Source organism: Dama dama, chromosome 18, assembly GCF_033118175.1.
Source record: "Dama dama isolate Ldn47 chromosome 18, ASM3311817v1, whole genome shotgun sequence".
Lineage (NCBI taxonomy): Eukaryota > Metazoa > Chordata > Mammalia > Artiodactyla > Cervidae > Dama > Dama dama.
Window position 1 is genome coordinate 29,736,089 of NC_083698.1, and position 15,401 is coordinate 29,751,489.

The 15,401-nt window shown below is 44.1% G+C and overlaps 1 protein-coding gene and 2 non-coding genes across 3 annotated transcripts; all 3 read left to right on the forward strand.

Annotated features, from left to right (window-relative positions):
• Positions 1 to 4,767: 4,767 nt before the first annotated feature.
• Positions 4,768 to 4,871, forward strand: LOC133073159 (U6 spliceosomal RNA). The gene has a single exon (XR_009696868.1). It is a non-coding gene; the product is annotated as a U6 spliceosomal RNA (small nuclear RNA).
• Positions 4,872 to 9,965: 5,094 nt separating this feature from the next.
• Positions 9,966 to 13,149, forward strand: LOC133073012 (uncharacterized). The gene is made up of 3 exons (XM_061166524.1): positions 9,966 to 10,102; positions 10,185 to 12,088; positions 12,600 to 13,149. Exons 1-2 carry the CDS (start codon positions 9,966 to 9,968, stop codon positions 10,747 to 10,749), a joined length of 702 nt encoding a protein of 233 aa, XP_061022507.1. The 3' UTR covers positions 10,750 to 12,088; positions 12,600 to 13,149.
• Positions 12,144 to 12,217, forward strand: LOC133073197 (small nucleolar RNA SNORD93). The gene has a single exon (XR_009696904.1). It is a non-coding gene; the product is annotated as a small nucleolar RNA SNORD93 (small nucleolar RNA).
• Positions 13,150 to 15,401: the final 2,252 nt, after the last annotated feature.

Consider the following 15,401-nt stretch of genomic DNA (forward strand, 5'->3'; position numbering starts at 1 on the left):
ATAGCATGTGAGATCTTAGTTCTTTGAATAGGGATTAAACCCACTCCCCTTGCAGTGGAACTGCAGAGTCGTGACCACTGAACTGCCAGGGAAGTCCCAGCAATTTGGTTGAGTCACCGCATTCCTTAGGAGGCAGAGGCCAGGTCACATCCACAGAGCTCCATCATGGAACACCGTCTCTTTGCTCCTCCAAAGACAGGGCTCTGATGGAGGGCAGGGATTCTCTACCACTTCAACTTTTGAAACATGAGTGACCTCAGCAGAGAGCTAAGAGGCTGGCAAAAGTAACATCTTATTAAACAACTCTGTCCTCTAATAAACATCTCTTACAGTTGCAAGCATGAATAATCCCTCAGAAGAGAAAATGTTTTTTTTAAAGGCAGAAACTTTTATGTATCTATCTCCCAGAGAGAATCTCTCTCACACTGCCTTAAAAAGAACTAATAAATAATAATATAAAACTCTGGCAAGGAGAAGAGGGGATCTCTCTTCAGCTTAGGACACAGGCTCTCCAGCAGGCCAACATCTGCAAACCAGTCTATGCCCTTTGGGATCACATGGATGGAAAAGTTGATTTAACTATTCCTTTCTTTGTTGTGGGATGAAGGCCTCTCTCAGAGGGCACTTGTATGATGCCTGTGGTTTTTCCAGTGAAAGAAAACCCACTCACACACCAAGCCTTTGCTGAGCCATTCCGAACTATCCTATGTGACTGATCTTTGGTGCCCCAGGACACCCCTAAACAAAATTGTGACCCTTAATGCTCCAAAAGAGACTGCCAACAAACTACAGTGTGACCAGACAGTGGTCAGACCCTCCCTTACTTTCATGACCCGTGGGCTGATTACAAGCCCCTAGTTTAAAAATTAAGTAGCCAAGTCATCTTGAACCCAGACCTGCAAAGGGGCATGTCTTGCCAAGGGAGAGAAAGGAAAGTCAGCCAAAAAAAGACAGAGGGATGAGAGCAGAATTCATCACAATTCAAATTCAGTTGGATTCTGAGCCTCTTATACTAACCAAAGCTCATTTCCATCAGTGGTAACTCCTATGACTAATGGGGTGAATTGGGGCTTAGCAATGCAGATCTAGGGCATCAGGAGAGCTAAGTGGTTAATGCCACAGGGTCCTGGGGAGAATTGGCTCCAATACTCTCTCAAGCCAGCCAGACAAGGTAAGGCAGAAGCTAGACAGACAGCGTCGTGCTGGGAAGAAGAAAGGCATGGTGGGAAAATGGCTGCTTTTAAACTGTGAGAGCTGCTCATTATCTGCCTTCCCCCACTAACACACACACACACACACACACACACCCCAATATGTGATACTCTGAGTACCCCCTCTCCACTTTGAGCAGGAAAGAATAGTGTTAGTGTCAATGTGAGAAGGGAGCCAACCCTTTGTGGAGAGAGGAACCTCTGAGGATGAAGAGGGGAGATCTCTCCCAGGACCAAGTTACCCCGCAGGCTTGGCGGCCCTGGGATAAGGTAGTCTGGAGATAGAAAGTGCCACTGAAGACTGAAACCCAGTTCTCAGCTTCCTAGAGGATGCATGCACGTGCATGCTAAGTCACTTCAGTCGTGTTTGACTCTGCACACGACCCAGTGCACTGTAGCCTGCCACGGTCCTCTGTCCACGGAATTCTCCAGGCACGAATCTCATTGTCATGCCCTCCTCCAGGGGATCTTCCCCACCCAGGGACTCAAACCTCAGCTCTGACGTCTTCTTCATTGACAGGCGGGTTCTTTACCACTAGCGCCACCTGGGAATCTTCTCCTCGAGGATAGGAGAACTAACTCTAAAGAGGAGGAAATCATCTTGAGAGGGACATCAACTTTCACTAGAGGGAGTGTGAAGTCTAAGTTGCTTCCTCGTGTCCGACTCTTTGCGATCCTATGGACTGGAGCCCACCAGGCTCCTCTGTCCATGAACAAGAATACTTGAGTGGGTTGCATGTCCTTCTCCAGTGGATCTTCCTGACCCAGGGATTGAACCCGCATCTCTTATGTCTCCTTCATTGGCAGGCAGGTTCTTTACCACTAGTGCCACTTGGGAAGCCTGAAGGAGTGTGAAAGGGTGGTGATATTTTTTTAAATAGATTTTGTTGTTCTCTTTTTTGTTTCTCCAGACATTCATTTATTCATTCAGCCAACCAATAGTTATGAAGTGCCTACTGTGGGTCATACATTGCTGAAGGATAAGGATACATAACAGTAAAAAAGACAGACAAAGCTTCTGCCTTCATGGACTTTATATTCTGGTAGAGAACACTGTCAATAATTTTTAAAAAGCAGCAAATACTTAGGTGATGCTTTCCACATGTCAGACCCATTTCTAAACCCTTTCCATATAGTAACTCATTTTTATCTTTATCACAACCTACACCATAGATGCTATTATTATCCCCTTTTCACAAATAAAGAAACCAAGGCATAGGCAGGCTAAGTAACTTGTCCAGCTGCCCCCAACTAGTAAATAACAGAACAAGAATCTGAACCCAATAAGTTAAATTTTAGACCCACATTTTTAATCGATACAGATTGGTATCAGTATGGGTGTGGGTTTGGGGGTGGAGACAAGAGATGGAGATGGAAATAGAGGTAGAGAAGTGGACAGAAGACCTCTAAGTAACTCATCTTGAAAGGGATTTAAGTTTCAGTAGAGGAGGCCAGATGAAAGAGAAAGATGGATAGATACATAGATATGTCCTATAAAGAAAATAGGCTTAAAAAAAAAAAAAAGGAATGGAGAGAGAGTGGGGGTTTGGATAGGGTAGCGAGGGCAGGTGCCCCTGGAGCTGACCAGAGCAGATTCCCAAGGCTTGACCAAGTCACGCGCAACTGTGATCATGAGTGACCAGGTCCCAGGTCTTCAGCGACAAACCCCAGAGAAGACCCAGGGCTGAAAATACTTTCATTATAGCAGTCACTGTCCAGGGCAGCACCTACTGTAGCAAAGGCCAGCTGAAACGCAGGAGACCCATCCTTGTCATCTGCCTCCCCCTTCCCGGACCCAAAATACCTCTCCACTTGTGAACACCAGATGCCATAGAGAGAAGGGACGGGGAGTGGAAACCAGAAAGACGAGGCCTTTCTACAAAAACAGACTCAACTTTCTCCCCGAATGCCTGTTTAAATTTTTGAATCTGAGTAAATTTACCTGACTCAACTAAAGTGTAAAGCCCCCTGGGCACCTCGAGTTCCATCTAGCAGAGCGCAAGCTCTTTAAGGGCATGCAGATCAGGATCAGTAATGGAAAAAATGTAGACTAACTCTGCTCTCAACAGAGCATCTGTGATGCTGCTGCCCCTACTGGAAGGCTAACCCTTTGGGAATGAGAGGAGAGAGAGAAGGCACAGGATGAATAGCAGGAGAAGCTAAACGGGTCTGATGCTTTCCTTTAAGCTGGAACAGTCATGGTTGCACAGATGTTTAGTCATGGCAAGGGGAAGAAAAGAAACACTCCTGTTTAAGTGCATCAGTGAAGAGACCAGGATTACGCACCATTTCATCATAATCTTTCTAAAGCTTAAAGCGTAATTTAGAAGTAGCCGTTTGTGGCATTGCTGCATTCAGTTCCCGGCACAGATCTGGATGGGCCTGGAAGCAATTTCCAGCCTTCTGAATGTGGGTCACAAATACGTGTTCATCCGAAAGGGCATTCCAATCAAGTGGCTTCACATATTTATCATCATTTCCATGAAAGGCATTTATTAGCAACCTTTTGCTATGAGGTTCAGGCAGCCCAGACTTATATGCAGAAATTAAGAAGTCACAATTCCTACCATCTTGAAATTTAAATTTGACAATGTTCATTTGAACAATCAAAAGTAGGAAGTCAAGAGATACCTGGAGTGACAGGAAAGTTTGGCCATGAAGTACAAAATGAACTGGAGCAAAGGCTAACAGAGTTTTGCCAAGAGAATGCACTGGTCATAGCAAACACTCTCTTCCAACAACACAAGAGACCTCTCTACACATGGACATCACCAGATGATCAATACCAAAGTCAGATTGATTATATTCTTTGCAGCTGAAGATGGAGAAGCTCTATACAGTCAGGAAAAACAAGACCAGGAGCTGACTTGGCTCAGATCATGAACTCTTTATTGCCAAATTCAGACTTCAGTTGAAGAAAGTAGGGAAAACCACTAGACCATTCAGGTATGACCTAAATCAAATCCCTTATGATTACACAGTGGAAGTGACCAATAGATTAAAGGGATTCGATCTGATAGATAGAGTGCCTGAAGAACTATCGAGAGAGGTTCATGACATTGTACAGAAGGCAGTAATCAAAACCATCCCCGAGAAAAAGAAATGAAAAAAGGCAAAATGGCTGTCTGAGGAGGTCTTAGAAGCAGCTGAGAAAAGAAGAGAAGTGAAAGGAAAAGGAGAAAAGGAAAGATAATCCATCTGAATGTTGAGATCCAAAGAATACCAAGGAGAGATAAGAAAGCCTTCCTAAGTGATCAATGCAAAGAAATAGAGGAAAACAATAGAATGGGAAAGATGAGCTCTCTTCCAGAAAATTGGAGACACCAAGGGAATATTTCATGCAAAGATGGGCACAATAAAGGACAGAAATGATATGGACCTAACAGGAGCAGAAGATACTAAGAAGAGGTGGCAGGAATACACAGAAGAACGATACAAAAACCGTCTTAATGACCTGGGTAATCACGATGGTGTGATCACTCAACTAGAGCCAGACATCCTGGAGTGTGAAGCCAAGTAGGCCTTAGGAAGCATTACTACAAACAAAGCTAGTGGAGTGCTCGCTTCGGCAGCACATATACTAAAATTGGAACGATACAGAGATTAGCATGGCCCCTGCGCAAGGATGACACGCAAATTTGTGAAGCATTCCGAATTTAAAAAAAAAAGAAAGAAAGCTAGTGGAGGTGATGGAATTCTAGCTGAGCTATTTCAAATCCTAAAAGATGATGTAGTTGAAGTGCTGCACTCAATATGCCAGCAAATTTGGAAAACTCAGCAGTGGCCACAGGACTGGAAAAGGTCAGTTTTCATCCTAATCCCAAAGAAGAGCAATGCCAAAGAATGTTCAAACTAATTGTACTCATTTCACATGCTAGCAAGGTCATGCTCAAAATCCTTGAAGCTAGGTTTCAATAGTACATGAGCCAAGAACTTCCAGATGTACAAGCTGGATTTAGAAAAGGCAGCAGAACCAGAGAGCAAATTGCCAACATCCAGATGGCAACATTCTGGATCACAGAAAAAGCAAGGGAATTCCAGAAAAACATCTACTTCATTGACTACGCTAAAGCCTTTGTATGGATCTCAACAAACTGTGGAAATTTCTTAAAGAGATAGGAATACCAGACCACCTTACCTGCCTTCTGAGAAACCTGTATGCAGGTCAAGAAGCAATAGTTAGAACTGGACTTGGAAAATGGACTGGTTCCAAATTGGGAAAGGAGTACGTCATGGCTGCATATTGTCACTCTGCTTATTTAGCTTACATGCAGAGGACATCATGCGAAATGCCAGGCTGGATGAAGCTCAAGCTGGAATCAAGATTGCCAGGAGAAATATCAATAACTTCAGATATTCAGATGACACCACCCTTATGGCAGAAAGCAAAGAGAAACTAAAGAGACTCTTAATGAAGGTGAAAGAGGAGAGAGAAAAAGCCAGCTTAAAACTCAACGTTAAAAAGATGAAGATCATGGCATCTGGTACCATCACTTCCTGGCTGATAGATGGGAAAAAATGGAAACAGTGACAGATTTTATTTTATTGGGCTCCAAAATCACTGCAGACGGTGACTGCAGTTATGAAATTAAGACGCTTGCTCCTTGGAAGAAAAGCTATGACCAACCTAGACAATATATTAAAAAGCAGAGACATTGCTTTGCCGACAAAGGTCTGCACAGTCAAAGCTATGGTTTTTCCAGTAGTCATGTATGGATGTGAGAGTTGGACCATAAAAAAGACTGAGCATGGACGAATTGATGCTTTTGAACTGTGGTGCTGGAGTAGACTCTTGAGAGTCTGTTGGACAGCAAGGAGATCAAACCAGGCAATCCTAAAGGAAATCAATCCTGACTATTCATTGGAAGGACTGATGCTAAAGTTGAAGCTCTAATACTTTGCCCACCTGATGTGAAGAGCTGACTCATTAGAAAAGACCCTAATGCTGGGAAAGATAGAAGGCAGGAGGAGAAGGGGACGACAGAGGAGGAGATGGTTGGATGGCATCACAGATTCACTGGACATGAGTTTGAGCAAACTCCAGAAGATGGTAAAGGACAGGGAAGCCTGGCATGCTGCAGTCCATGGGGTTGCAAAAAGTCAAACATGACTTAGCGACTGAACCACAAAATTTGAACAATCATATAAATGTACAACTGAACAAAGCTCATCTTCAGTTATTCTCTATCCCACATGCCTCCACTAAGATGGAGCCATGGAGGAGCTCTTTCTTATGTCCATCTAGCAATTCTGTACAAGATGTTCTCACTACTACTGACCTAAAAAATCCCCTGTGTGCCACCTATTCATCCTTCTTCTCCCCAAACCTCTGGCAACCATTGATCTTTTTTTTGTTCCCATAGTTTTACCTTTTCCAAAATGCCATATAGTTGGAATCAAACAGTAGGTAAACTTTTCAGGTTGGCTTCTTTCACTTAGTAATATGTGATTATGCAATTGCATAAAGAATCCGCCTGCCAATGCAGGAGACATAAGAAATACTAGTTTGCTCCAGGGAAAATCCCCTGGAGCATGGCATGGCAACCCACTCCAGCATTCTTGCCTTGGTAATCCCATGGACAGAGGAGACTGGCAGGCTGTGGTCCACGGGACTGCAAAGAGTCAGACACAACTAAAGCGACTTAGCATGAGGCACGCAAAGAGAAAAAGAAACAAGCAGCTAGTTGCAGAAGGATGTGGAGTTAAAGGATGTTTTTATTTGTTTTACAACTAGAGTATGCTTATCAATAAAGGTGATACATTTGATATACTGAATAAAAAACATGAAATAGAAATCTATTTTATACCTTTATTCCTAAATTTTCCAGAGGTCTTGTGAACAACTATGTTTGAGCAACAAATCTGAGAGGGCATTTTTTAAATAGTCTGCTTCGTATCCATCCTGGAGGTCAGAAACAAGTACAGTTGTATCCCAGTGCTTCCAGCAGGCTCACCTGTACAACCTCTAACCGCTGAAATCAGCCACATTTCAGCCATCATCTGCTTCTACTGAGGCAAATGAAACCAATAGGCCTCCATGAGAGCAAACATTCTCTCCTGGCTTGAAAACAAGCCTACAGCTGCTTGGAAGAGGCAGGCTGCTGGGCAGAGAATAGCAAGTGGCAAACGGCCCACTGACGCCAATTAAAATGTTACCCAACTGCTGTGATCATTTAAATCATGAATAATATCTTCAGTTGCTTTATCTCCTGACTCTACAGCAACACAACAAAATATGCACTAAACAGAGACAACAGGAAATGAATGCGCCAATTAATTGGCAAAAGCAAATGTCCCAGATCTGTATCTGATATTAGTCCACTGAAAACAAATAAGGATCAGACAACTGCAGGGTTGGGGGAGGACGATAAATAATGTTTTTTCTTGCCCTTCCACCTTCAGAACCAATGCAAAACAAGACACAGAAGGGAAATGAAAGTGTTAGCTTCACTGGTAATAATAAGATTGTGATTTTAGAGCTGAGTCTGTCCTGCTCCCTATCCTAACTTGGGTCACTGTTATCTTATATTGATGCTGGGCAATGAGGGAAGAAAAAGAACATGAACCTTCACAGCTTACAGCCTCCTAATGGATTTGCTCTTCTTTGAGAAAGATGAGCCGTTGGACATCACCTGCCATAACATATACAGGGGCCAAAAATTTAAAGTGAGTAAAATGCAAGATCTTGTTTTTGCAGGATTAGTAAGAAATACTATCTTTTATTCAGTTTGGACTACTGAAAATCACAAAGCTTAAGGAAGTGACACTTATTCCCAGATGACTGTACACTGAACCAAAAAAACCCTCAATGGCTTCCAAATGGTCATGTCTCAACCCTTGTCTAGGGGGAGACATCAGAGAAGATTACAATCAGAGAAGATTACAATCAGAGAGGATTACAATCTTGAAAACAGGGCACAGGTAGAGGACAGACGCCAACAAGCTTACCCCAGCTTGTGTGCTCTCCAAGTTCATGTTAGAACAGGGTTCTATTGAAATTCCTTCTTTTCTGGAAGGGAATGAGGAAAGGGTGGACAGAGGCTCAGGGCATTTGCCTGCAGAAGTTCCTTCACAAAGAGACATGGCATGGTGAGTGGGGGTGAGGATGGGGGGTTCCTCTCTAGCAGCAGAGCAAATATACACCAAGAAAGTTAATCCAGCAGGTTTTTATCAAGCATTCACAGTGCACCAAGCTCTAGGCCATGTCCTGGGAATGCGGGAATAAACTCACACTCATGGAGACCCAAAAGGCTACATTCTGGGATAAGACGACCACCATGATCATCACTATGAGCCTTGAAGAGTTTCATAGCATGAATACTCAACTCCTGTGGGGGTTCAGTGGCGAATCCCTTTCCCTGGAGTCATCTCCCACTTACTCAAATATGTTCCAGGCACTATGCTGAATTCAGAGGATCCAGCAGAGCGAGCAGCTGAGTCCCCACTAGGCTACATTCCATTGTGGCAACAAGGCTCCTTTTGGAGAACACCCTAATGTGTGCTCTATTCCACCAGAAATTCTGTATGATCTAAAAGTCCCTTTACTCTATGACTCTTGTTTAACTCTCTTGGTTTCGCCTATATCATGAAGCAAGCTTCCTGCTAGTAATGCTAGATTCAGCCTAGACACCCCCTCCAGGAAGCTTTCCCTGATGTCCTTAGCAGACTGGGCTTGGTGGTTTGATCCCGTGGCACACTGCATTGGCTTCTATCGTTTTATGTTCCTTTAAAGCAGGGGCAGTTTCTCATTCAACTTCGTTCCCCCTCCTGCCCCCTAGCTTGATTGCAAGCTGGAATCAAGATTCCTGGGAGAAATATCAACAACCTCAGATATGCAGATGATACCACTCTAAGAGTAGAAAGTGAAGACGGACTAAAGAGCCTCTTGATGAAGGTGAAAGAGGAAAGTGAAAAAGCCGACTTAAAACTCAACATTCAAAACACTAAGATCATGGCATCCGGTACATCACAACATGTCGACCTTTGCCGACAAAGGTCCCTATAGTCAAAGCTATGGTTTTTCCAGTAGTCATGTATGGATGTGAGTTGGACCATAAAGAAGGCTGAGCATGGAAGAATTGATGCTTTCTAACTGTGGTGCTGGAGAAGACTCTTGGACTGCAAGGAGATCAAACCAGTCAATCCTAAAGGAAAGCAATCCTGAATATTCACTGGAAGGACTGATGCTGAAGCTGAAGCTCCAATACTTTGGCCACCTGATAGGAAGAGCCAGTCAACTCATTGGAAAAGACCTTGATAACGGGGAAAGATTGAGGGCAGGAGGAGAAGGGAACCACAAAGGATGAGATGGTTGGATGGCATCACCGACTCAATGGACATGAGTTTGAGCAAACTCTGGGAGATGGCGAAGGACAGGGAAGGCTGCCATGTTGCAGTCCATGGGGTCCCAAAGTGTCCGACTGGACTTAGAGACTCACAACAACTCACCCCCCAGCATAGATCAGGGTGCCAACTCCCGAGTGTATACTTGTTGATCTATTCTTGTTGCCCTAAACAGTCTCTCCAACCAAAATGATCTAAAGTGCTCCAGTACCTAGGAAGTCTCACTTCTCAAAATTCCAGGGACAGATTAAGGATAGAACCAAGTATAAAAGCAAAGCTGGGGACTTCTGGTGGCTTGCAGACTATCCTGGGGAAAGGCATGGGATACTTGAGGTTGGGAGAGGGGAAACAGGAAGAAATACCTAAAATTATTCGAGTGCCAGAAGCTCCCTTGAATCTGCCTCAAGATAAATGGACACCACTCTTAGGGAGAGGTTTGGAGCAGATGGCCAGTGGGTCGGTTTCGAGGCCCTGGCTGCGGGAGGCCGGGGCAGCCGCCCGCCCCGCTCGCCCCAGGCCGCCGGCAGGAGGCGCGCGAGGGCCTCAGGGTGCCGCGGGCTGGGAGGAGCGCGTGCTGGGCTGGGTCCCGGGCCGGGCGGGGCTCTAGGGCCACTTTTTGGTTGGTTGCAGCCGGGCGCTGATCGCCCAGGCCTCTTTTAAGCTGGGTGTCTCCGGCTGTCTCTCCCCTTTCTGCCTCCGCGCGCGACTCGGTAAGTGGCTTTCGACCGGCTCGACGCTAGGGCCCTCCGCGTGGCCCGGGGGTCTCTCCAGGGGCACTAACCAGGAGCGCCCCCCGGTCCGCGCGTCCGCCCCATGCGGGCGGCTAGGGCTAGTGTTCGACCTCAGCTCGGCTCCCCCTCAGAGAGGCCTCCCAGGACACCCCCTCCAGGAAGGTGTGAGAGCTCTTCTGCGGCGAGGACATCCTCGGGGTACCGGGGACCCTTCCTCCCCAGAAATAACGCTCTTGGCGCCTAAAGTCCCTCTTTCCCCCAGGGGCCGAGGCGCGCGTCACTTGTGCCTGGGACCCCGATGCTCAAGGGATCCGGGCCACATGGAGCTTCAAGCTCCTTTTGCAATGAAAAGAGAAAAACAAGACTCTTGGAGAATGGAACCGACCCGGGGCGGAGGCGCAGAGCCCTGGACGGTGTCCCGAGTTGGGGCGCACGCAGGGCCCCCGCCTGCCCGTGGGCTTTGAGGACCCTGATACGGTCTATTTAGGAAGCGGATGAGATCACGGGCCTGAAACACTTTAGGCTTCGGGGCAGAGCAGTGTTAATTCCGGTGTTAGCAAGAAACGGAGGTAATTTCGCCCACACTGACATTCCCCCTCCGCAAATGCCTCAGTTGCCACTTCGCTCTGTGGTTGGGCTCCTTAAAAGGCCTGCGTGACTCTCGTGGGAGCGGTTAGCTGCTGCGAGCCTTGATGAGGGAGCAATTTTCTCCACCCCCCCCCCCGCCCCCAGTCACCTTTTCAGCATTGACAGTGCGTTATGCAGCAGGGGACCCTCTTCCATAACGTGTGTGGGGTCTCATGAGTGTGAGGCCCGTCATCGTTTTCTGGCCTGAAAAATAGTCGGAACCTTTGGGGTTCTGACTTGTGTTCGCCAAGATAAACAGGAAAAATGGCCCTAGAGAAAGTTTGTCTCGAGGAAGCGTTTGTAATTTTCACTCTGGTCCTCAGCATTAGAGGGCTTGCTTTTTTTTTTTTTTTAAATAGAGGGCATTTTAAGTGTTATACCGGTATACATTCCTATCGAGAGCGTTACTCTCCGGATTTAATAAAATTTGTCAAGATTTCAATTTATAGCTGAGTGAATGAAGGACTCGTTATCGTTGGTTACCGCTTAGTAATCTCTTGAAATGGGAGACTTGTGGGATGTTTACATGTTTGCCTCAGTGGTGAGAGACCCTTTTACTGATCAGAAAGTATCTGATTTTCCTGATGCGAGCTGTGACCTAAGCACGCCCCCCCCCCCACCGCCCTTTTTTTAAAAAACCGTTCCCTCTGGGAGAGGGACATGGCTGAAAGCCAGTGTCTATTTAAGGACTGTGGGAACTGAGCTAGTGTTGACAGGGCTGTTCTCATTTCAGTGGCCTCTGCCTCCGCCTCTGTACACTAGTTTCAGGATTCCTTTTTTTTTTTTTTTAATGTGAAGAGTTTGTTTCCATCTTTCATAGGTAAATACTGTTACCAGTAATGTTTATATTTTTTCCCCAAGTTAATTGTTCCATGCTAGTGTAACAAGGAGATAAAGTTAGAAAGATGGTGACTGCTGACGCCCAGGGTGTCTCCTGGCTGGGAATTTCAGGACATTCCCAGTGTCAGGAAATTGGGAAAATATTGCTGTTTTACAAGAATTTACAAGAACTCAAAGTTAGCTCTTTAGTCACCAAAGGTAAATAGCCCAATAAGATACTCTTTACCAAAAAAAAGACAAAATGCCCAAAAAGTAAAATTTTTTTTAAATTAGTGATATTCTTAACATTGTTTTTCTCTTTTCCTACCAGGCTGACAAGATGTTAACAAGCTTAAGGTATGAACCAGGTAGAAAACCTGGCTTGAGTTATTAAATAGTTGGATAGAATTCTTGGCCAAGGATGAGAACTCTAATCTGATTGGATATCCTTCTGCTCTGATGGGTTAAAGGATTTACCTGAGGCCAATTTGATGGGCAGGAATTTATTAAGTGTACTTACATCCTCCCCCTTTAAAACAGTATGTTTTAAATAAAATGGGGGGAGGGGCTCTAGTAAATAGATAATACTTTATTATGCCAAAAAAAGTTATTTTAGGAAAAAGTATTTTTAAGTGATTGGCATCTAATCTTTAAAGATGTTTATCTTTGGCAATGGTGGCCATTTTGAGTTAATTTTTTTTTTAATGTCAGAATATTGCTATGCCTGTTTTGACAATATGTAGTTCATTGGGGAATTCATTTTCTGTACCTGCACTGCTTTTATAAACATGGTTTAGTCACTATATTTTTTTAATATCTTATTTAGTCATTGCTGCTCTAATTACCTACTGTGATACTTCTCTTACAGGGCTGGTGCTTGAAAGAAGCTCTTCGAGGAGATAAGGTGTATTTGAACATGTGATGACTGATATATACAGAATAGAGCTTTTTGCTAATTGTCCTTTTCATGGTGGTAGCAAGGGTGAATTTTAGAAAAAAAAAAAACTGCCAAGTATCTGTAAGAATATATATCTGCCCTGTAGAGAATTTTTGGCAGAATTCAATTCCATTATATTTTTCTGCCATCCAGCCTGAATCTTGACACAGTAGCTAGACTAACTATTCTACAACTATCTTAAGAGAACTTGGCTAGCTGCTTTAATTTACAAAGGTTATTTTTAAATCCCATTCTTTTGATTATGCTTTTGTGCTTGCAGTTTTGTCTAATCATTTTGATGATTAAATTTGACCCCTTGAATAGAGGACAGATCAGCGGAGGAGTTTGTTGCATAGCATTTTGAGGGTAGGGGCTGAGGAACTGTTCTACACTTTGATTATAGTGGTAATTACATCTGTCAGAAATTTTGAGTGAGTTTTACTGAATGTAAATTCAATTTCAATAAATATGACTTAAAAACTTTGCTTTTCTGGCATCTTAAATAACATTTCCAATGAAATCTGTGGGAAGACAGTCTTGGGTCAGTGATTAAGCTGCTGAGAATAAAGTGGACAAACACATCAAAATCACCTTGGGGTCATGTAAGTGTAAATGCTTGAGAAACAGTCAAGGGATATGTTACCTCACCCATCAAGGGTATACAAGTTTTCTTTATAGATGTTTCAGACAGCAGCTTTTGGCAGGGTATGAGTGGTATGTCACTTCCCTTTGTCCCTTGACAATGTATACTAGTAGCCACATGGTAGCAGAAAATGAAGTGTGAAAATTACGCAACAAAATTTAGACTGGCTTTGGCAGATACTGGCTAAACTAGGGAATTAAGTGAGGTGTGAGGTTCTAGTGAAGTTGCTCAGTCTGACTCTGCGACCCTGTGGACTGTAGCCTGCCAGGCTCCTTTGTCCAGAAATGTTTTCAGAGGACTTGTTATTCCAAGGGAGGAGCTTTGGGCATGAAGAGAATCTTTATCTTTTATACCCCAACCATGTTCCCTGAATGATCTGGGGGTGGCTTATAAACAGAGGGCCTTCCTGGTGGCTCAGACAGTAAGAATCCCCCTGCAAAGTGGGAGACATGGGTTCAATCTCTGGGTTGGGATGATCTGGAGAAGGAAATGGCTACCCACTCCATATTCTTGCCTGAAGAATCCATGGACAGAGGAGCCTGGCGGGCTACAGTCCATGAGGTCGCAAAGAGTCGGACAAACAGCAAACAACAGCAAAAAACAGCAAACAATAAGGGGAGAACTGGTGCTGAGTTTCCAATACTTGGGCCATCTTTGGCGAGCCAACTCATTGGAAAAGATCCTGATGCTGGGAAAGACAGGGTAAAAGAAGGGATGAGGATGAGATGGTTGGATGGCATCAACTCAATGGACATGAGCTTGGGAGATGGTGAAGGACAGGGAAGCCTGGAGTGCTGCAGTTCACGGGGTCTCAGAGTCAGATGAGACAGCAACAAAAGCTCAGGATACCTGATGCTTTAAGGCTCCCACCAGTATGAATGAGCTGAGGAAATCCAGTTGGAAAATTGGTCATTTGGCACTTGAATGTAAATTTTAAATGGGCAAGGTGGAGGAGGGAGGGTCATTTGTATTCTAGGCTCCCTGGAACCCAAGTAAGATTCTCATTTCTCCCTCATGATCTGAAATAGAACAAAGCAAGTAACTAAATGGGGATCTAGAGATAGTAAAGAATGATGCATTTGACCAGGGTACTAAGGTCAGTCAGCCAGTGACTCCTGTGAGCCAAAGTTGGGGATAAAACCTCAAGAGGAAAGCCATGTTGAGACTGAATAAGTAAACAGATGTGTATGGAAGACTTATTTTAATTTTGTACTCATAAAAATTGCCTTTCCAAAATTTGCCCTGTTTATAAACTGAAAAGTTCTGATTCTGGTTTTTTATAAAATTGTCTTACCTGGGACCATGCAACCATAGCTAGCAAGCCCCCTGGTGGAGTTTATCTGTACTGCAAAGGCCAAGTATCTTAAGGTACCCTCCGCGGTTGCCATCTGCATTTCCGGAATAGTTCCACATCTGGTTCAGTTCAGTCGCGAGATAAAACCCAGTCAGTTCAGGATGATGTAGATCACCATGATTTGTTTCTGGGAATGCTGTAGTTGATGGAATGATTTTCCAGTTGGGCAAATGCTCTGACGTGTTACTCCCACTATGGCAGAACAGAGCCCATTGTATTATTTACAGGCCTTCTGTAGTGGAGAAAAATGTGGAACTTTGAGAGTTATGATAGAGCTCAAACTGTACTCCAGTACAGTAGCCACTAGCTACCTGTGGCTATTGAGCACTTGACATGTGGCTAGTGCAAATAGGTAATAAGCTGAGGTGTAAGAAACACAAGCTTTGAAAGAATTATTTTTAAAAGTGCATTTACAACCTTTTGTATTATTTTTTAGATTCCACTGATACAGAAAACAAATTTGTGGTTACCAAAGGGGAGAAGAAAGTGGGGAGGGACAAACTAGGGGTATGGGATTAACTAAGTTGCTGTAGTACATAAAATAGATAAGCAATAAGGATATACTGTATATCACAGGGGATTATACCCACTATCTTGTAATCTGCAAAAATACTGAATCACTATGTTGTACATCTGGAACTAACACAATACTATAAATCAACTATACGTCAATAAAAAATAATATAAAATCTTAGTTTTATATTGATTACAAGTTAAATGATAGTATTTTGGAAAT